At 34.4% G+C, this 22,587-nt stretch overlaps 1 protein-coding gene and 1 pseudogene across 1 annotated transcript; both read right to left on the minus strand.

Moving 5' to 3' along the window:
• Positions 1–4,872: 4,872 nt before the first annotated feature.
• Positions 4,873–5,814, minus strand: LOC144377536 (olfactory receptor 4L1-like). Its single transcript, XM_078048978.1, has one exon. It carries the CDS (start codon positions 5,812–5,814, stop codon positions 4,873–4,875), a length of 942 nt encoding a protein of 313 aa, XP_077905104.1.
• A 7,117-nt stretch (positions 5,815–12,931) lies between these two features.
• Positions 12,932–13,870, minus strand: LOC144377637 (olfactory receptor 4K13-like; annotated as a pseudogene).
• Between the last annotated feature and the right edge of the window lie 8,717 nt (positions 13,871–22,587).

Genomic DNA, 22,587 nt, shown 5'->3' on the forward strand with positions numbered 1-22,587 from the left:
AAAGGGTGATACCAAGTGTTGCATTCTCTTGAAGTCAGAAAAGGGAGATAAGTAAAAAATATTGCAAATCAGCCCAATGTTAAAAATCAGTGAGTATTTTAAACTTTATTCAATGGGACAATAAGCACAATAAGTACCATATTTAATTCAATTTTATTTACAATTTCTAGAGAGGTCATATGCTGAAAGGTGTGATAGACAGTGCCGTAACACATTTCAAGATTGTCTGAATTGATAGGGAATCTTGGTCAAATGACCTGATGTAATGTTTATTCTATGATTACATGAGATGCTGACTGTTAACATATTGTATGTCAAGTTATTAAGCTGTTTCCAGTTTTTTAAAAAGGACTTTGATATGAGTTCTAAATATATTTATTTTGTATTCTTAAATTTAAAACCAAATTTATTATAGTACATTGATATATGTACAGGAGGATTGTGAGTTCAAAACTAAGTCTCAGCAAAATCAAGGCCCTAAACAACTCAGTGAGATCCTGTCTCTAAATAAAATACAAAATAGGACTGGGGATGTGGCTCAGTGGTTGAGTGCCCTGGGTTCAATCCTTGGTAACCCCCCAAATTTTTTCTTTTATTAATCATAATTATTTTTATATTTATCATGTTATTTATATCAATAGAACATTTCTTTTCATTGCCAAATATTTCATTGTACTTAAAACCCATAACTGTTTTCACATTCATGTCCTGAGGCACATTTGTGTTTTTTTCAGTTTCAGACTATTACAAATAAAACCTTCTTTGCTTTGCTGTGTACAACTCTGAGTGACTTGAATACTTTCAAAGTTAATGAGACTTGTTTTATGGCCAAGAATATTATCTAACTTGGCAAGTGTTTGTGCATTTCAAAATGGTGTATTCTGAAAAAGCAGCACTCTTAGGTGGGACTGCAAATTAGAACAACCACCTTGGAAAACAGTATGGATATTCCTCTAAAGACTACAAATGAAACCACCACATGACCCAGTTGTTCCAATCCTCAATATTTATCCCACACCTAAAATCAGCATATCATAGTGATATAGGTTCATCCATGTTTACAGCAGTACAATTCCCACTAAGTCATGGAAACAGTCCAGATGCCTGTCCAATAAATGAATTTTAAAATGTGGTATATATATACACAATTGAGTTTTACTTAATTATGAAGAATAATAAAATTATTCCATTTATATGTAAATGAATACAAGTGAATAATATTATGCTAAGCAAATAAGCAAGACTCGGAAATTCATGGAATCACTGAGAAGGACACATCTTGGGGGGTTCTACTGCCGCAATTGAATAATCTGAATCTACTCATATAATATTATATATGTCATATAAAATATTATGAATATTATGAAACATTACATAAAACCTTATAAAACATTATCTGAACTTTGACAGATTCTACACATTCTAATATTTATCGCCATAAAAATATCAAGGAAAAATTGAGGAATTGTTGAAGATTAATACATAATAAAGAGACATAGTAATGAAGTAAAATTTGTGGTTCCAGAGGTTTTACCTTGTTAAAAGGATACTATTTAGTTCGTGTTTAATAAAATCGAATGAGTCTATTGATTAGCTATTCATAAAATAGCACTGTGAATTTCCTGATTTGGAAATTATGCTATTTTAGGAAATGCACTGAACTAGTCAGTAGTAAAATAACATTGAGTCTTTACCTTCCTCTCAAGTTTGCAAACAAATATTATATATGTATATTTATAAAATACATGTATTACATATGAGATTATGTATATGTATATATAAATATGCATATATGTGTATCAGTCAGGGTTCTCTGGAGAAACAGAACCAAAAGGATGTGTGTGTATATCTTTGTGTGTATATGTGCATATGTACACATACATGAAAGATTTTTGAGTAATTGGTTCTTGTGATTGTGAAGACACTGAATTTAATATCTGAGAAAATAAATCAATATTTATTTTTTTATATTTATTTTTGATACATTTGCAGTGGGAATGAAGGCATTTTGGTACAATGGCTGTCTCCTGACAGTTCCTCATGCTTATTAGAGGTCAGTCTTTTGTCTTTTGAAGCCTTCAAGTGATTGGATGAGTTTTATGTTAAGTATAGAGGGTAATATGCTCCATTGTCCCATCAACTCAAATGCTAATTTCATCAAAACCAGAAACTTCCAATATAATGTTTGTCCAAATATCTATGTACCATGAAATTAATATGCATCTGCATTTATATGCATATTATTTATATGTGTACTTATATATTACCTATATCTATATATGGATATATTCATTATATATGCATCCTTGTCATATTTATTTTTATTTTATTTATAAAACAAATTTAAAAAATATTTATATTGTTATTTTATTATAACAATATGAATTTCTTTATTTACCTTAAAGAAAAAAAATGATACATGTAAAAATTGAGAATAATAGAGGGCATTACAGGCATTACATTGAACTCTTACAGAATATAAACTGCAATTCAAATAAACAAAAGGATTTTCTCATGCCCATGATCATATGCAGAATAACACAGCATAACACAAATGTCAATGTTATCTCAGATATACATACTCAATAAAAATTTAGCTTGTCTTAAACTAATCTTAATAAAACTAAAATAGATAAAGATTCATGCTTTCCTATTTCAACTTTCAATAGGAAAATGAAGAGAGGGATCACATCCACTAAATCTTAAACCATATACAAAGTGATTGTCCCCAATATAATGAAGGTAAAGCAAAAGACATCTATGAAACTAAGCAGAAAACTTGAATCATAAATGTATACATGAGCTGACATACACACAGAGCCATATTGTGGTACAGTTCTATGCTGCCCTTTGAAAGCAATGGAGGAAGAGAAGATTAAATTGGAAATATTGCTGGGAACAGTCATTTAGTAAAAGGAGGTAAAAAATTGAGTGTCTCCTTCCATAGAAAGGTGAACTACAGAAACTTTTAATCACAAAATGCAAACAATGAAACAATAATAATAAAAGAAAATGTTGAGGAATATCTTGACAATCTGTTGCTGGGAAAGAACAAAACTTTAAAAGTAAATAGAAGGTAACATTTGAGTAAATATGAGGATATAAATAGTGAAAAATAGCTGTCTAATGAAAGATACTAGGAGGAAACTAAACAGATAGCAAAGTCAAAAGTTATTTGTAGTATATAAAATCAATAAAACCCCTGCTTTCAAAAATAACTTTCTATGATGGTGGACATGCTCTATACCTGTCCGATCTGGTAACAACTATTTACATGCGGATGTTGAACATTAGATGAATGTATGTGAAGGGCTAAATTTTCAATTTCTAAGAAAAAATAATTTAAATTTATGCTTACCTATCCATATATGGTAATAGTTACTTTATTTTACTGTGCAGATTTACATAATTCCAATGAATAAGAAAAGTAAAGTAAACCTTCTTAAGTGAATGAAGATGATGAAAGAGTAAGAAATTCAAGTTTATAGCTAATGGATATGGGAAGGAGGCTCCAAAATTCCTGGGAATCTGAAAAAGCAATAAAGCAACAAGCTATTAAGTTAGATAGAAAACAAAAGTTAGAATACTGACTGGTGGAAACTCTGTCTCTGGAGCTGAAAGTAAGTAATAATCTGTAGCTGTTAGTGAAATTAATTATTTTCTTCCCTGGGTGTTTATACTACAGAAATTTTTACACAGGTTTCCCTGCAGAGAGAGTATAAAGATATTAATCATGAAAATCCTTATATTATTAGGAAATTGAAGGTACCTTAATTATTAATTAAGGCACAGTTGGTTAAAGTGAGTTTGATTTATATGATGAAAAAATAACAACACTTTGAATTAATGAATTCTCTCTAGAATTACCTTATTGATGGGTTTGAGAAGAAAGGAAACTGAATGGCACTTATGCAAGTCAAATCACTACTCTGATAAGCATTTGAGGGACAATAGTAAACAATTTTCGAGTAAATGATAATATAAGTATAATATAAGAAAGAATTAATTTAGGAAGAACAAAGTAAAATATCAAATTCTAGTGCATTTAGCTGAGGGTCAATTATGATCTTAGCCTTTTATATACATGTTCAAGCGTCATGGATGGTCTATTTATTCCAAATTTAGGGTTTCTGTAGGCAATTTTAGCAGCTTTCCTAATCCAGTTTTATCATGGTATAAATGCCAGGAATCCATGGGGGCTACTTTAGTTTTTCTTTGTCCAGGGGACGAACACTAAAGTAATGTTCTTACTTGTTTATCGAAAGGTGCATGATGTAAATCTGTACACAAACATGAATGAAAGATAAGACAAAAGGTCACCCTTGTTAGCTGTAATTTCTGTTAAGGAAAAAATGCATTCTTATACAAATTGATATCTGCTTCTGTTCAGTCACAAAAACAACTTGTTTGCCCTGTTGCAAAATAATCTTGTTAGGATCCCAAAAAATGTAAATGTTTATGTCCACGCCTGGGGCTCAGAAGAATTCACATAAACTTGACTCTCTTTACTCATCTAGAGAATTGAGCTGAAAGATCCTTGACTTAAAGTATAGAAATTCAGTTTTCTTTCTTTTCAGTAACTACTAAATTTCTAAATATAGTTATTGAGCCAAATTTTCAATCACAATACTTATTATGTTAAAAAATCAATTTACTAATGCATATCTGAAATAGATTTCAATGAAAATAATTTTTCTTTCAATACAACTACATATATCATAGAAATACGACAATGGGACATTTTGTAAAACTTTAAACGTATGATATAAAAATATTTAAAAAGCTACAAGGAACCTCCATTTCAGGCCAACCTATTCTGACATGTAATTTATGTGGCTTTTCCACAAAACCCTTCATCTCCATGGCTGTTGTTTAGAAGGTGTGTATGGAGCTAGTGTGTTGGGTCCTAAGTCTGTTCATGGCTGATTTCATCTCCTGATTCCTCAGTGTATAAATTATGGGGTTCAGTAAGGGTGTAATGACTGAATAAAACACAGAAAGAAATTTATCCACTGAAAGACTACTGAACGGCCAAGTGTAAATGAAGATGCAGGGCCCAAAGAACAGAGTGACCACGGTGATGTGAGCAGACAGTGTGGACAGAGCTCTGGAGAGCCCACCTGAGGCTCCATGTCTCACAGTTACCAGAATGATAGAATAGGAAATAAGCAAGAGTATGAAGCAGATGAAGGACAGGAAGCCACTGTCAGCAATTACCAGCAACTCCAGAACATAGGTCTCAGTGCAGGCAAGCTTTATTACCAGGGGAAGGTCACAAAATATGTCGTCCACAATGTTGGGGCCGCAGAAGGGCAGGTTGACAGTGAAGACCATCTGGCTCATGGTGTGCACCAAGCCAACAGCCCAGGACAGCAGCACAGAGCCCACCAACACCCTATGGCTCATGATGGCTGTGTAGTGAAGAGGCTTGCAGATGGCAATGTACCGATCAACCGCCATAACTATGAGAAGAGTCATCTCACTGCCCCCCAAGAAATGGAGGAAGAACATCTGAGCCATACAGCCCCACAAGGAAATAGTTTTCTTCTCCCTAAGGAAATCTGCCAACATCTTAGGGGTCGTGATGGTGGAAATGGACATATCCAGAAAGGAGAGGTTTCCAAGGAGGAAGTACATTGGTGTGGAATGAAGGTGAGAGTCACAGGTCACAGTGATCACAATGAGAAGGTTTCCTGCCATGATTGCTGCATAGGCCACCAAAAATATGCAAAAGAAGAAAATTTCCAGTTCCGGAGTGCTGCTGAGCCCTAACAAAACAAACTCAGATATCATAGAGCTGTTCTTCATAACCATGCAGTGGGAATTACAAAAGTGTTTGAAGTGAAGGTAATCTGGAAAATGTTAACTTAGCCTGTGATGGTTTGAAGGTGTGGGCATAAATGAAGTGAAAATTTGAGTCCTATAGAAAGGAAGAAGATGGACATTTATGAAAAATACATTTTATTTGATTAATACAAGGAGTGTTAATCACTGATATTGGAATTTTTATCATTCAGAACGGCAGAAAAGATGAGAAATTTATTACAAAATTTCACACATGTATATACAGGCCTAGATGCATCTCCACATGTATTTGTAGTTTCTATCATGAAGTCATGAGTTCATGAACCCTGTGTTCAATGTAATCAATGAGAAACACGCCAATCACAATTAGTTAAATACGTTAGTTCAAGTGATAAAAATATTCACTTCACATTTTGATGATGAGTATTCATTCTTTTCCACTCCTAAATTTGAAGTATTTATATATATGTATGTATATTGAAAACATATATACATTTATATCAATATATATAATATATATCATATTTAAATTATATTTATAATACATAGGTGCATACACAAAATACGTCATCATACAGGTACTTACACAGAGCAGATTAAGGTACATTATCCTACCAGCTCCAGTATGTTCTTACCTTTCCCATTTATTCTAAAATGATAGCTCAATAATTTTACTAATTCCTAAATAAGCAAAGCTTAAGCTATGAACAGGTTGTATTTTTCCTCTGAGCCCTCCAAATTATTAGATAAATTCTGTTCCTGAGGAGTTTTTGTATATTTAGATAATTGTTTTTTTCATTGTCTCAGATTTTTCTTCTTTTGGAGCCATGTTCTTATTTATACTTTGGTTGTGAGCAGAAGTCCTGACCTCTCCTGTCTAGTCCTCTTGCTTATTTTCCTGAATCTGTTGTTGCCTGGCTCTTGTCTGAAGCTCTTCCTTTCTTCCCTTTGTGTTGTCAGGGCAGGTGTCCCCTGTGAGAAGTGTTTGTTTCCCTGGCTCCTCAGAGCTGACCTTCTCTTCTGTGTCTGTGCTGCCCTGTGATATCTCTCACCTGGAGATTGAGGGGACTCACACAGCCCACCTTTGCCCTCTGTGAGATTTCCCACGTTGAACTGCAATGTATACAGCTTTCTATTTTTAGTACTCCAAATTTACATACAAAATTCTGTAATGTACCCTTTTAATCAGCTCCATATTTTCTACTTTTAGCATGTTAAGACTAAGGATAGCATAGATATGAAGAATAATTTTGTCACTATTGTGTGGGATCAATTTTTGCCAGGGCAAGGATACTAACAATGATGACAATAACTCTTAATAAAATAGACAATTTGTCAGCTGTAAAGTTTTATTTACCAGAGAAAAACATTTTCATCCACACAAATTTCAGTATTAGCCTTTCCTAGTAAAATGTATCTGAAGTGCGTACTGGTTTAAATATCTTGACAGTCAACAGAAAATACATAAATGTTGAAGGACATAATTTCATTAATGCACATACATATCACTTGTATGTACACTATGAAATATACAAGTATATTCACATGCATTACCCTTTGGATTCTCATAATTATTTTTAATAGGGTATTATTTCTAAGTGGGTATTATTTCATTTTAACAATCAAATAAATACATATTCCAAACTATTGGAAATAGATAAACATTGAAATAGTTAACATTGAGGGCAGGACTACTTTTTTATATTTTACTTTGAGACAAGGTCTCACTAAGTTGCTCAGAGCCTTGGTAATTGCTGAGGCTGGCTTTGAACTTGCAATCTTCCTGCTGCAGTCTCCCAAACCACTGGGAATACAGGTGTGCACCACAGAGCCTGGCTAGAGCTGACACTGTCAGCTCACAGGATCACTTCTATTTTATATTTTAGCTTTGTATTTGGATTATTTTTGTTTCAGCTTTTTTCTTTTGAACTCATACTACACATATGAATAAAGCTACAAATACACACATACACACACACAAATTCAAATGACCATGCTTGTGCCTCATCCTATTCTGCACTATCAGAATGGAAGGTAGAAATCTATTCTTGTTTTTAGTTGGTTTTTGCCTAATACTTTATCACATATTCAGAAACAATATTTATCCCCAAATTATAATTAAAAACAAACTGAACTGCTAAGATTTAAATTATAGGTCTTTCTTAACCATTTGCTAGGAATATATATTCCCAATTGTTTGGAAAATTTATTTATTTGACTGTTAAAATGAAATAATACCCACTCATAAAAAATACCCTATTAGAAATAATTATAAGAATCCAAAGGGTAACATATGTGAAATATACTTGTATATTTCATAGTATATATAAGGTAATATATATGTACATTAATGAACTTATGTTCTTCAATATTATCTATTTTCTGGTGATAAGATATTTAAACCAGTATACCCTTCAGATGCATTTTACTAGGAAAAGCTAATACTGAAGTTTGTGTGGATGAAAATGTTTTACTCTGGTAAATAAAACTTTACAGCTGACAAATTGTCTATTTTATTAAGAGTTATTATCATCATTGTTAGTTTCCTTGCCCTGGCAAAAATTGATCCCACACAATAGTGACAAAATTATTCTTCACATCTATGCAGTCCTTAGTCTTAACATGCTAAAAGTAGAAAATGTGGAGGTGAGTCAAAAGGTACATTACATAATTTTACATGTAAATTTGGAGTTCTGAGAATAGAAAGCTGTATTTATTGCTTTTGTCTTTATTATTTCACATTTATGAAAATTCCAGCTAAGTTGACATAGAGATGGATTCAAATATATTAAGATAAAATTATTTAGGAATAAAATTTGTCTGTATGATGAAAGATTAAATACTTTTAGAACTATGTCTTTTACTTATTTAGATGCAGCAAAATAAATTCCAGTGAGACAAAAAAAAAAAAAAAAAAGGAGAGGCGATCTTCCTCTGAAGCTGCAAGTAAAATTTAGTGGAAATTTTAAATTTGTAAGTAGTATTGAACACACACCAATAAAAAAAATGGAAAATAAGGATCAGGCAACGTTTCACTTACAGCCACAGGTGTCTGAGAATGAGATGAATGGCATGTGACTGGGGACCAAGCTAAGCTCTCCGTGTTTTTCCTAGGGCTAAAAGATGATCAATTTCTACACTCAAATGTGCTTACTGCTTAGGAGTAAAAATCATGGATGTTCATACTGTTGGTATAACAGAAACATTTCCACAAAGAACTTAAATAGAAAACTTACTGTGTGTGGAAATATGTTAACTGAGACTTTTGATAAGAGTAAAAGTATATGTGAACCATATTATGTTTCCATTTTATGGAAGTGTTAAGCCATGTATGAATTAGATAACAATTGGGTAATGTTCACTTATGACAAAGAACATGTTTGGGAAACAAAATAAAATGCCTTAGTGCCAAAATAACCACTAAAATATTTTCTAATTAAAATAATACACTTTTTAAATGGCCCCAAAGTCGATGTCTTTCTGCTTATTGTATCAATTTTATGCAGTAGTCCACATAGGTAGGCCACATAAATATAGATGATGATGGTGTCTAGCTCATAGTAATTATAGATTTAATTGAAAAACCATTAACACAAGTTCTTTGGCATGAAGAACTTTCTTAAATGTTGATCAAGTTAATAACATATGAAAGAACTATTTTAGTTAAAGGTAAAAAAATGCCAGTAGGTTTAGAAAACTGGAGATAGTCCTTGGATTGCAAAAATGCATGTTTTGTACAGATTGCAGAATCACATTGTTGTCATACAGTCACCTATGTACATACAACAATCATAATGTCTATTCTATTCTACTGCCCTTCCTATCCCTCCTACCCTCCCCTCCCTTCCCATCACTTCTCTCTATCCAATCTAATGTGACACACAAATTGTAATGTCATATGTAGCTAATAAAAAATGCATGTTTTAACATCACAATTAAATAACTTTATTTACTGAAATATTAAAGACCTTCAGTGGAAGAAATAAGTATATAGTGGAAGAAGAAACCAATTGATTTAAATTAGTCATTTATACAATTTATCTCAATTAGCTTTCTATACATGTTTTCTAATTTAATATAAATACTCAGTGCAGGAAAATTGGAACATGATTAAAGTAATATTTTAAAAAATTTAAGAATCATAAAGTACATCGATTCTCATTTTTTATCTGTGATTTTATTAGTTTCAACCTCAGGCTTATCAAAAATGCTAAATTCTTTCAAATAATTTCCCACAGTTTCACCATATAAGTTATTTAGTCCTTTGATACCTTTTGGATTAAATAACTCAAATTTATGTTCCTAAACTCAGGCTCAAACTGTGAAGCTAAGTGTGCATCAGGAATGTGAATGGCATCCACTTGTCAATCACAGTGGCTCCTCTGCTCCTCACTGCATGCAGGCACATTTGTCCAGATGGAGGTGGGCACAATCAGCTCTAAGAATTTCCCTTCTGATCAGAGTAATATAGTTTCAGGTAAGTTACTACTTTCATGTCAAATGACAGATCTTTTGTTAAAGTACATGAAGGTACTGACTTAGGACTGCTATTTAAACCTACCTGTTCTAGTCGAGCAGTGACATCTTCAAAGACACAGCGATGTCTTCAAAGACATGTAGACACAGTGAAGTTCTGAATATATATGGCCTAACATTTTTACTTCTAGTAAAATGGCAGTCGTTTATGCATGTTTGAAGAAGAGGGCAATTGCACACTGTGAATAACTCCCAGAGGGAATTATTAAAATAACCATGTGGATTTCCCCTAGAGTTCAGAATAAGAACTTGTTTTAACTATTGTTTAGGTGAATCATGAATTCACCAGATGTTTCATGCATGTAAACTTTCTCTAAAGGGTGTTTGCTCAGCAAAGCACTAAGTGGGTTGGTTGGTTCTGGGTAGAAGATATTTATAGAAAATTAATTTATTCTAAATAAAACATGAAGAAATTATAGTTCTCTTAACTTGATTACATAAATAATTTATAACTAATATGACGACTGATTTTCTTATTCAAGTAAATTTATATAAGCAGTGTCTACTACAAGGAAACTCATAGAACATTGACCAGTTAGTAACACAGATAAAAATATTTTCCTATACTTGGGACTAGAGAGAGAGGGTGGTGTTGGTGGGGCTTTCACCATTCTTAATGACCTGAATTGATTACGAGTAGTCTAAAAATCAGAGAAGTTCATGGACCACTCTAGTATAACATTATGATAAACAACATAATCAAGCCAGCAAATTCTAAAGGCTTACAAAGTAACAACAAAGATCAAAGATGAATTCATTCGCTAGAGCAGTTATTCTGTGTTTATTGTAATAAGGAATTCCTTTATGTTTTTAAAACAATTATAGCCTTCTTGAAAGAAATACCAAAGAACTGTATTGATAAACATTTGATAAAGGTGGTGACACATGAATTTCCAAAAAACAAAGTAGACATTACTATAAGATTTTTGACTCTCTTAACCTCAAAGCTTTTCTTAGCGTTCCCCATCTCAGACCTTAGTATAAAGTAAGAATTGTCATTAAAATGTAACCTTTTCAAAGTGTCTCTGCTGAAGATGTATGCTGTAGTATGCATTACTGCTTGAGGATGTGTTTGTAAGACAGGCAGGGTTCCTAAACACAGAAATTAGAAAGATAATATGTGCACAAATTGGTGCTCAAATGTAATTACTCAAACCAGTTGATAAGTATACTTAATTTTCTAAAATAAAGATAACAATTTAAAAGACATAGTCCAGGGCCAAATTGAAGAAAAGACAAGAAGGGAAGATATATAAGCGTGATTTCCTGGTATAAGATATCACTCTGAATGTAGTCTGTTAGATTTTTTGCATAATTTTAGGTTTTTATTTACTTTTAGAATGTCTCATTATACAGATTCAGTAAACTTACTATTATTATGATTTAACAGATCCAGGTTAAAAAAAAAAAGCCAGCTCACCTCCCTTTTTTGCTTGTGCACTTAAGAGGATAGAGCTATATTAAACTTAAAGATTACTAATGCTAATATCTCCCATTTAAATTACTCCATTGATAATTTTTATTAAACAAGAGGATTCACCACAATTACATATTCTGGTGCCTTTACCTGTATTCAACCTCAGTATTAAACTTGCCAGCTTAAATCCATAGGTCTCCTTCATAAAGGTCAACCTTCAGTAGATACAAATTCTTTTTGACTCCACAATATCTGAATAGACTGACACTTCTGTCTGAAATTCTCTACCTTTGTCTAATGTCCGGTTGCACAACTTCCTTAATGTTTGTCCTTGGTTTAAAGATCTCATTCTCACAGTGGTTTTCTGAGATCACTATGAATATCATAGAACCCTCATCTCACCCCAACCTATTCTCCTCTTTGGAACAGGGACCAGACATATATCACTAACAATGTATTATTTTGCTTGGACAAGAGTCTAGTACTTAGGAAATATAAAAAAAGGTTGTTTCACAACAGTTGAATTAATGTAAAGAAACACTGACCCATCAGTGTCATTTAGTATTAAAAATATATTGAAAAAGAAAAAAAATTAGTTCTTATTACTGTCATTGATTTTGAATTTTAAGAAACTAATTAGGAACATAAAAAATGTTTCAAAATCTTTTCCTCATTTTCTAGGTAAGTAGTATAATTAGACTGTTGAGGCTAAAAAAAAAGAAAGTTTTTGTAAATCCTAATTTAATGCTACTGAGAAACCTTCATAATATTGACATATAATGGAAGATATCTTTAAGAACATTAAGTTAAAGAACACAATTGTAAAAGTAAAAATTTATATTAAACACCATCTTTGATATTATCTCATTGAAGTAAATATTTTGCAATTTCATTCACCAAAATATAGCAAAAATTTTGTAAGGAAACACTATGTTTACATATTTTTGATATCTTAAGACTCATGTTATAAAATAATGTTTGTTTTTCCAAGAACTGTATCTCTGTTATGAACATTTTAAATCAAAACATTTAAAGTGCTTTAATATATAGAATATGGCAGGAATAAAACTGATATCATTTAGTATTTTTATTTCAACCACTCGATTAAATACTTAAGACTCAACTCTCTAAAATAGTAGAAGACAGACAAATAAGCAAGGACACAAAAAATATCTAAGAGGAAACACAGGAACCAATCTGTTGACTGCTCAGTCTCTTAAGGGCTGCCTTCATCTCCTGATTCCTCAAAGTATAAATAATTGGATTAAGGAAGGGGGTGATTATAGAGTAAAACACAGACAGAAACTTATCTACAGAATAACTGTTGAATGGAAAAGCATAGATGAAGATAGCGGGGCCAAAGAAAAGAGTCACTACAGTGATGTGAGCAGAGAGTGTGGACACAGCCTTGGAGGAGGCCCTGGAGGAGTGCTGCCAGAGGGTGACGAACATGATGATGTAGGATATGACCAAGAGGATGAAGCACACCAGGGACAGGAGCCCACTGTCCACAATCACCAGGAGCTCCGGGACATAGGTGTCAGTGCAGGCCAGCTTGATGACCAGAGGGAGGTCACAGAAGATGCTGTCCACAACATTGGGACCACAGAAAGGTAAACCCACTGTGAAAACCATTTGACTTGTGGTATGAATGAATCCAACTGCCCACGACAGCACCAGAAACCCAATGAGCATCCTGCGTTTCAGGATGGTCTGGTAGTGCAAGGGCTTGCATATGGCCACATACCTGTCGATGGCCATAGCTATCAAGAGAGACACCTCACCACCCCCAAAGAAGTGCATAAAGTACATCTGGACCATGCAGCCCCACATAAGATGGTCTTGTGTTTTCTGAGGAAGTCTGCAATCACTTTGGGAGTTCCAACAGAGGAAAGACATAGGTCAAAAAATGATATATTTGCCAGAAGGAAGTACATTGGTGAGCGAAGATGGTTATCAAATATCAGAGATCACTATGAGGAGCTTCCCCACTACTGCAGCTACATAAACAAGAAAGAAGATAACAAAAAAGAATATCTTAATACCTTGGGAATGAGAAAGTCCAAGCAGAATAAACTCAGAAATACTTGTGTTTTTACTTAGGATATCCATATATTTACTTTTGTGAGTCTGTCAGAAGCTGTCTAAAAGAGAAGAAAACACAGAAAATCACAGAGAATAATAAGACAGTGTTCCTATTCATTACTTCTGCATTTCACTTTATTATTTATTCAGAACATCAATCCTTGTGTCTGTCTTCATGTTCGTCTCCAGATCAAACTGTGGCTAAATGCTTAGTTTATTATAGAGATAGTGAAGGACTTTGAAAATCAATAATGAAGTACACTTTTATCTTGAGCTTTGTGGAAGTACATTGAAACATTCATATATCCCATCTTCACTATGCACTAAAAAGGCTTTTTATTTTCACATTAAAAAATAGTGTTCAAATAAAATGTGCACTAAATATTACTGAAAGAAACTATAAGAGAGAATACTCATATCATTAGTATAAAGTTTGATGTTGATAAATGTTATATTGTTAATTGAAATTAAAGTTAATATGTGAGGAAAGATAGAGATTCGGAACTGGAATGACCCATATGACGTCTGCTAGACATTAATGATTTTCAGTTTACTTAGCTAACAAAATAATTATTTGCAAGTGTGTTACAAAACTGAATCCAAAGGCCATCTGGATGTGATGTTTCTATTTAGTGCATATGTCTTCATATATTAACAGTGCATAGAAATACAGAATCACCTTCTTAAGGCTAAGATGTACCAAAGTTCACCATTACTGTGTTACTCAACTTTTCTTAAAGAAGTTGAGAAAAAAATGAGTGAGATGAACCATTAACTTTTGCTTATTAAAAGAAAAAACAAAGACAATACCTCTAAAAATGTGAATGCATTGTTTGTACAGTATCGTTATGAAAGTTATTGTCCCCTTTAGATCTTTGTTTCTTTTCAATTATTTTCACAAGGGCTTTATTTAAACTTAAGTTTTTTCAGAATAAATTAAATCAAAGATATTGTGCCACTGACTGAGGTAGATTCAGCTTAGTGAATTAAGAAAAAAAATAACATACTCACATTTAATGAGGTCAGGACTTGATCTACTTTGAGCCATAAAGTGGAGAGCCTTGCCTTTTCCTTGATTATGGCTGTAATGCAATTCTTATTAGAGGTCTGTGAATTATTTCTAGAACTTTTCTTGTGTTTATCAGAATCTTACAACCAGACTCAATAATGATTATTAAGAAAGAAAATTAGATACATGGGATTATTTTTTTGTAAGTTTTAACCTGTAAGTCACATGTTTTAAATGTGAAAATACAGTGTCTCTAGCTAACCACACTAAGCATGAAATTACATATTTTCCCTTGCAGAGCTAACATTAAGGCAAAATCTTATCAGAATTGTATCATATGCCAATCATTATGTTTGATTACATCTTCCAGAGTTATGTAAAAATTAAATGAGCAGAATTTGAAAGTGGAAATGTCTGATTTTTCTCATTGACCACCAAGACTTGTTGACTATACTTGTACTCTTGCAGTAAGACCATCATGTGCAGTTATTTCCTCTGGACAGTCTATATTTCTAGGAAGTATATAAATAATATACTTGTAGAAGCACATGGACCCCCAAACTATTGATTGCTTTCTAGTTGAATTAGTGTTTAAACAATTACCCATTTTTAGACTGCTTCTTTGAGGTGATAGATTTTCTTTCATGTCATTTCTCTTAAATTTTAATGAGTCTAGCAATAGCATCATGTGTGGTAACATATTGTGACTTTGTAAGCTATGGATCAGGCACATTATGCTTGCAGTCTTATTATTTATCCACTTTTTAAAATAATTGCATGCCCTGAAAAGAGTAGGTGACTTTCTTCATATTATGAGATAATATAAGACCATTCCATCTAATCAGTGTGGCTGAGCAATTTAAACACACCGACATCTCTTTTTTCTAAAGATCACTTATTCATCTGGGAGTATTGAATTAATTTCTTAGCACTTATGTAAAAATATTGTTTCATTTTTGCCAGTTTGAAACAAAGTCAAATTCATTTCCATTTAGCTAAAGCTTTCCAATTCCTTCCTTCTTCTAGAAATTTGGCATTTGTATCTATTACTTAGGAACACATTCAATTTGTAAGTTCAAATAATATGGAAGATGTAGTTTATAGTTAGGATAATATGTCAGGGTCATCAAATCTACCAGGCTGCACTTGGACTTTAGACGTAACACCTTTATGAAATCCTGAAATGCTTAGTCTTCCACATCTAGTGAGATTGTCTGCCCTGAATTCAAAAAAGTACAGTATTTAAAAGTATGCATTGGTAAGGGACTTACAGGAGAAAACAAATTTGATAGTTGTTAGATTCCTCAGAGACTGGTGGTAAAAATGTCCTGGGGATTGTTAAAATCTCTCTGCCATTGCAGAAAATGTGAGGTAATTTATTTTTACCTATGGTAAGATCTAATATTCATAGGGTGCAGAAAGATAGAACTAAAGGTAAATTATGGGATTTTTGTATAATATTCATACTTCTGCTTCCAAAATTTTATACAATAAACATTGATAATAATCCTATTAGGAAACTATAAGAATTTACTCTGTTTTGTTTTCATTTATTTGACAAAATATATGTATGTTGTCCCATGTGATATTTTGATGTAAGTACACATTGTGAAATGGGTAAATTAAGCTAATTAACATATAGATTAACTAAAATAATTATTTTTTGTGGTGAGAACACTTAAAATGTATTCAGAAAATTTTAAGATAATCATACACACTTTAACTATTATATCCTTGATGTATAATAAACTTGTTAAATTTATTCCTATTTTATAACAATTTTGTACCCTTTGATAACTCTTTTCAGTTCATCCTCTGGTAACCACCTTTCCATTCTTTATTTCTACGAGCTTGACTTTTTTGTTTCCACATATAAGTGAGATTATGTGGTATTTGTCTTGCTGTACTTGACATACCACATTTAACATAAGATCTTTCAGTTTCATTCATGTTGTAACAAATGTCAAAATTTCACCCATTTAAATCCTAAATATTATTTCATTGTGCATATATACTCAAATTTATTCATTTGTTTGTTGTTGGATGGTTATGTTGATTGTATATCTTGGCTATTGTGAATAGTACTAAATAAACATGGGAGGAATTAGACCAGAGGCCCTACACCTAATAGAAGAAAAAGTAGGTCCAAACCTTTATCATGTCAGATTAAACCCTGTCTTCCCTAATAGGACTCCTAAAGCACAAGAAGTAAAATCAAGAATCAATAAACGGGATGAATTCAAACTAAAAAAAAAAAAAAAAAAAAAAAAAAAAAAAAAAAAAAACTTCTTCTCGGCAAAATAAATAATGAAGTGAAGAGAGAGCCTACAGAATGGGAGCAAATTTTTTATCACATGCACAGGAGATAGAGCACTAATCTCCAGAATATACAAAAAAATTCAAAAAACTTAACACCAAGAAAAAAAACCATTCAATTAAATGGAATAAGGAACTTAGCAGACCCTTCTCAGAAGATGATATACTATCAATCAACAAATATATGAAAATATGTTCTTCAGCTCTCTAAATAGGGAAATGCAAATAAAATCTTCTCTAATATTTCATTTCACTCTAGTCAGAATGGCAGTTACCAAGAACATAAGCAACAATAAGTGTTGGTGGTGATGTGGAGGAAAAGGTACACTCATACATTGCTGGTAGGATTACAAATTAGTGCGCCAATCTGGTTAGTATGGAAATTCTTTTAAAAAATTTGGAAAGGACCCACCATTTGACCCAGCTATATATATATATATATATATATATATATATCCTTCCATAGATGAATGGATAAAAAAAACTGTGTTATGTATACACAGTGGAATATTAATATTACTCAGCAATAAAGGAGAATAAAAGTATGGCATTTGCAGCAATATGGACAGAGTTGGAGAATATCATGTTAAGCAGATTAATCCAATCCCTCCAAAACAAAGGCTGAGTGTTTCCTCTGATAAGTGGATGCTAATCCATAATGGAGGGGGGCATGGGACAAGTGGAGGAACTTTGGTTTGGGTAGAGGGGAGGGAGTGAGGGAAGAGGGAATGATGGTAGGAAAGATGGTGGAATGAGATGGGCATCATTACCCTAGGTACATGTATGATTGCACTAATGGTGTGACCCTATTTTGTATACAAGCAGAGAAGTGAAAAATTGTACACCATTTATGTACCACAAATCGAAGAGCATTTTGCTGTCATGTATAACTGATTAGAACAAATTTTAAAAAATTTAAAAAGTGTAGTAGGGCAGATACATCTTCAGCATGCTAATGTCCTTTGGATGCATAGTCAGTAGACAGGTAGCTAGATCATAAGCAGTTCTATTTTGAATTTTGAGAAAACCTTCATACTTTTTCCCATTTATCTGTATTAATTTATATTCCCTCAGTATTTTCCATTAATACTTACAGGAATTTCCTTTCTTCCATATTCTATCCATACTTGTTACTTTCATCTCTGGCAGCCTTTGTAATGGGTGTGAGGATACATCTCATTCAAGATTTAAGGTATGTATCCTGGTAACTAATAATAAAGGAGATTTTTCATATACATGTTGGCTACTTTTTATGCTTCTTTTGAGAAATGTCTACTCACACCCTTTACTGATTTTTGAATTATTTTTCTATTTAATTGTTTGAGATTTTTATATATTTTAAACATTAACCCTCTTATCAGATGTATATGCTGCCAATATTTTCTCACACTCTGAGATGTTTTTCTACTTACATTGTTTGCTGTGCAGAATCTTTTAATTTGTCTCAATCCTTTTTGTTTCTGTTTTTGTTTTTTGTTTTTGGTTTGTTTGTTTGTTTTCTTGCTTTGTGGTCATAGTCAAGAAATCATTGGCCATAGTGATATTATAGTGGTTTTTTGACATTTGTATTATGGTAGTTTTAAAGTTCAGCTATTGAATCTGGATTTTCTGTATTTCTAAAAAACATATTGTTCAAATATAGAAAATAGACTTTCAGAATCTCATGGGACTGAAAAGACAAATTCCCATTATTGAAATATTTCTCGATTAATGAGTATTTAGTACTTACTCATTTTTTTGACTTTCATAGGAAGATTAAATTTTCTCATCTGTTGCTCCTCTCTCTCTTTCTCTCAATCTCTCTCAGTATTGAGGATTGAACTCAGGGACACTCAACCACTGAGCTACATCCCCAAACCATGTAATTTATTTAGATACAGGGTCTAACTGAGTTGCTTTGTGCCTCACCATTGCTGATGCTGGCTTTGAACTCATGATCCTCCTGTTTCAGCCTTTGGAGCTGCTGGGATTACAAGTGTGCACCATAACACCTGGCCCTTACAATTTTATCATTTATCTATCCTTAAAAATTATTGCATCCTATGTGAGGGAAAAGGTACATTCATACATTGCTGGTGGCACTGAAAATTGGTGCAACCAATCTGGAAAGTAATATGGAGATGTCACAGAAAACTTAGAATGGAACCAGCATTTGACCCCAGCTATCCCACTCCTTGGTCTGTACGCAAAGGACTTAAAAACAGCAAAATACAGTGATGCAGCCACATCAATTTTTATGGCAGCACAATTCATAATAGCCAAACTATCGAACCAAACAAGATGTCCTTCCGTAGATGAATGAATGAAGAAACGGTGGTATATATACACAATGGAATATTACTCAGCAATAAAAGAAAATAAAACTATGGAATTTACAGGTAAATGTATGGAGTTAGGGAATATCATGTTAAGCAAAGTAAGTCAAACCCAAAAAAACAAAGGCTGCATGTTTTCTCTGGTAAGTGGATGCTAATCCATAATGGGTGGGGGGGAGCATATGGGATGAGTGGTGGAACTTTGGATTGGGCAAGGAGAAAGTGAGGGAGGAGAAGAGGAATGGGGATAGGAAAGATGGTAAAATGAAATGGATATCATCACTTTAGGTACCTATAGGATTGCAGGAACGGTGTGACCCTACTTCGTGTACATGCAGAGAAATGAAAAAATGTGCTCCATTTATGTACAATGAATCAAAGAGCATTTAGCTGTCATGTATAGCTGATTAGAACAAATAAAATTTTAAAAAGTGTACCCTAAAATAAACTTTATTTATAAAGTTTAATAATAACACATATGATAGTTAACCATTAATGACAATAATTTAGAGAATAATGCAATATATCTTTCCACAAATCTCTGGTCTCAACATTTTCATCAAACAATCAATACATTATTTTGTTTATCTGTGCTTCTTTTAGAAGACTCCTGTTTTAAAATGACCTCGCTGCCACCAGCATCACTCCTGCTTGAATGAAACTTAACTAACACAAACATTATTAGTCCCAAAGGCATATCACAGACTCCTTGTGCTTTGGAATATTGTTGGTAATTAGCACTCTGATGGAGGCCTGTTGGGAGTCACCCAGGCTCCAAAGACTAACTTCTCCATCCCCCAAGAAGAGCCATCCAATGGTGAGCCCTGCTGGCTCACTTGATCCTTACCCACCAATCAGACTAGCCCTGCTGAGTCACATGATCCTTACCCACCAATCAGACTAGCCCTGCTGAGTCACATGATTCTTACCCACCAATCAGAAACCACCCCTTGCCAACTGTCAAACTCTTCAACCATTAAACTGTCCTATCTGTCAAACCACCCCCAGCTCTATAAATATGCAGAGCTGTTCCTCAATAAACTGGCATTTTCTCTGACAACAAACCTTGTTCGTTCTTTCATTGGTGCTGAAACCCAGGAGGGGGAATGCCTCACTGCTCAAGGGCCCCCTCTCTCAAAGCTTGCCATCCTTGTCCACTCTTTCGAGCACTGCTACTACTCACACAACACCGGCTCTTCAGTAGGTGAGTTCCCCTATCTGGTATCCAACTTCAGATGGGCTATACACAGAGGCTTTGACCATGATCATCCAGCAAACCTCTGATGCCCAATATGGAGGAGAGAATGCACCCCACCATGGCCTTCATGGTCATGGTAAACTCTCTGGAACCTGTTCATGAGTGGGAGATACTGAGAAGTGGAAGAACAAGCACTCCTCTCTCTCTCTCTCTCTCTCTCTCTCTCTCTCTCTCTCTCTCTCTCTCTCTCTCTTCTTCTTCTTCTTCTTCTTCTTCTTCTTCTTCTTCTTCTTCTTCTTCTTCTTCTTCTTCTTCTTCTTCTTCTTCTTCTCTCTCAATAACCACCCTTGTATGGGGGCCTCTTCTTCCCTCCCTGCAGACTCCTTCTTATTAAATTCTGCACACAAGATTGGTCTTACTATCAATTAGACAATCAAAGTCAATGGCCCCCAGGAGGATCCCTAGATCCTACAATTCTCAGAGATCTGTTTAACTTATGCAAGCATTCGAAAAAGTGGAAGGAGATCCCCTATGTTGAGGCTTTTTCTCTTCTTTGATCTCACCCTGACCTATCCAGCAGAAGAACCCTCTCCCTAACGACCTCCCCCATCGGTGCCGTCCAGCCCCTCAGGTGCTCCCCCTAACTCGGCCAACATCTTTAGTCCCCCCAAGCTAAGTCTCGCACCCTAGTCCCACAAACTATGGCCCCTTAAGAGAGGTTGCTGGAACTGAGGGCATTATCCAGGTACATGTCCCGTTCTCCATGAATGACCTCATGCAACTCAAGTGAAGGTTGGGCTCATTCACCACAGAAGAGCGATTCAATGGGTCCTCCAGGCTTGTATGTTATTGGCTAATACTCTCCTTCTTGAGGAACGTACCAGAGTCTGGGAACTTGCCAGAGCCCATTCGGATGAAACTCACCAAGTTAATCCCAATCACTCTCTGGGGCCACTTGCTGCCCCAGATCAAACTCCCGACTGGAATTATACACAAGCTGTCATACAGAGTAGGGACCGATTCTCCACATGTATTATTGCTGGACTCAAAAAAAGTGACACATAAGGCTGTCAATTTCCAAAAATTACAAGAGACCCCATCGGAATTTCTGGATTGGCTTACGAAAGCCCTTCAGCAATAACCTAGATCCCAAAACCTCAGATGGCTGTCATGTCCTTATGACATATTTCTTCTTGCAGAGCTACCCCGACATCCAGGCCAAACTAAAAAAGCTCTAACAAGGCCCTGCCATCCCCCAGACTGAGAAATTTCAGATACTCACCCAGGCCCTTCGGGATGCTTCCTCAGGTCACCACCCATCACCACAGGTCAAAATCCCCCTGGGTGCCTGTTTCAAGTGTGGCAAGGAGGGATATTGGGCAAGGGCATGCCCTGCACCACGCACTCTGTGTACCCCATGCCCTAAATGTCAACAACAAGTCATTGGGGCTCTGACTGTTCTAGATCCCATAGGAGGCCTATGGCCAGGGAACCCTCCAATCTTCTGGTCATGGCAATCGAAGATTGACAGAGCCTTGGGTCCTTGTCCCCAGCTGTAACGATCAATAGACAGGAACTCAGGGTGTGGATTCATGTGGAAGGACACAAGGTTGACTTTCTCCTTGACACCGGGGCTACCTTCTCAGTCCTGACAGAATTCTGAGGGCAAACAGTGCTGTCCACCTCTCCTACTGTCGGAGTTGGAGGAAAGACCATCTATCCAAAAAAGACTCTCCTATTACTCTGTTCCATAAACAACTTCCTATTCTCTCAGATGATCCTAGTTATGCCCCAATGTCCAGTTCCTTTGCTCTGTCAAGATAGTCTTTCTAAATTCAATACAACAATCAACATCTGGGCTTCTGGCATCAGTCAGGCCCCAGAATTGGCCTGTTCATCTTTTCTG

This window comes from Ictidomys tridecemlineatus, chromosome 5, assembly GCF_052094955.1.
Source record: "Ictidomys tridecemlineatus isolate mIctTri1 chromosome 5, mIctTri1.hap1, whole genome shotgun sequence".
NCBI lineage: Eukaryota > Metazoa > Chordata > Mammalia > Rodentia > Sciuridae > Ictidomys > Ictidomys tridecemlineatus.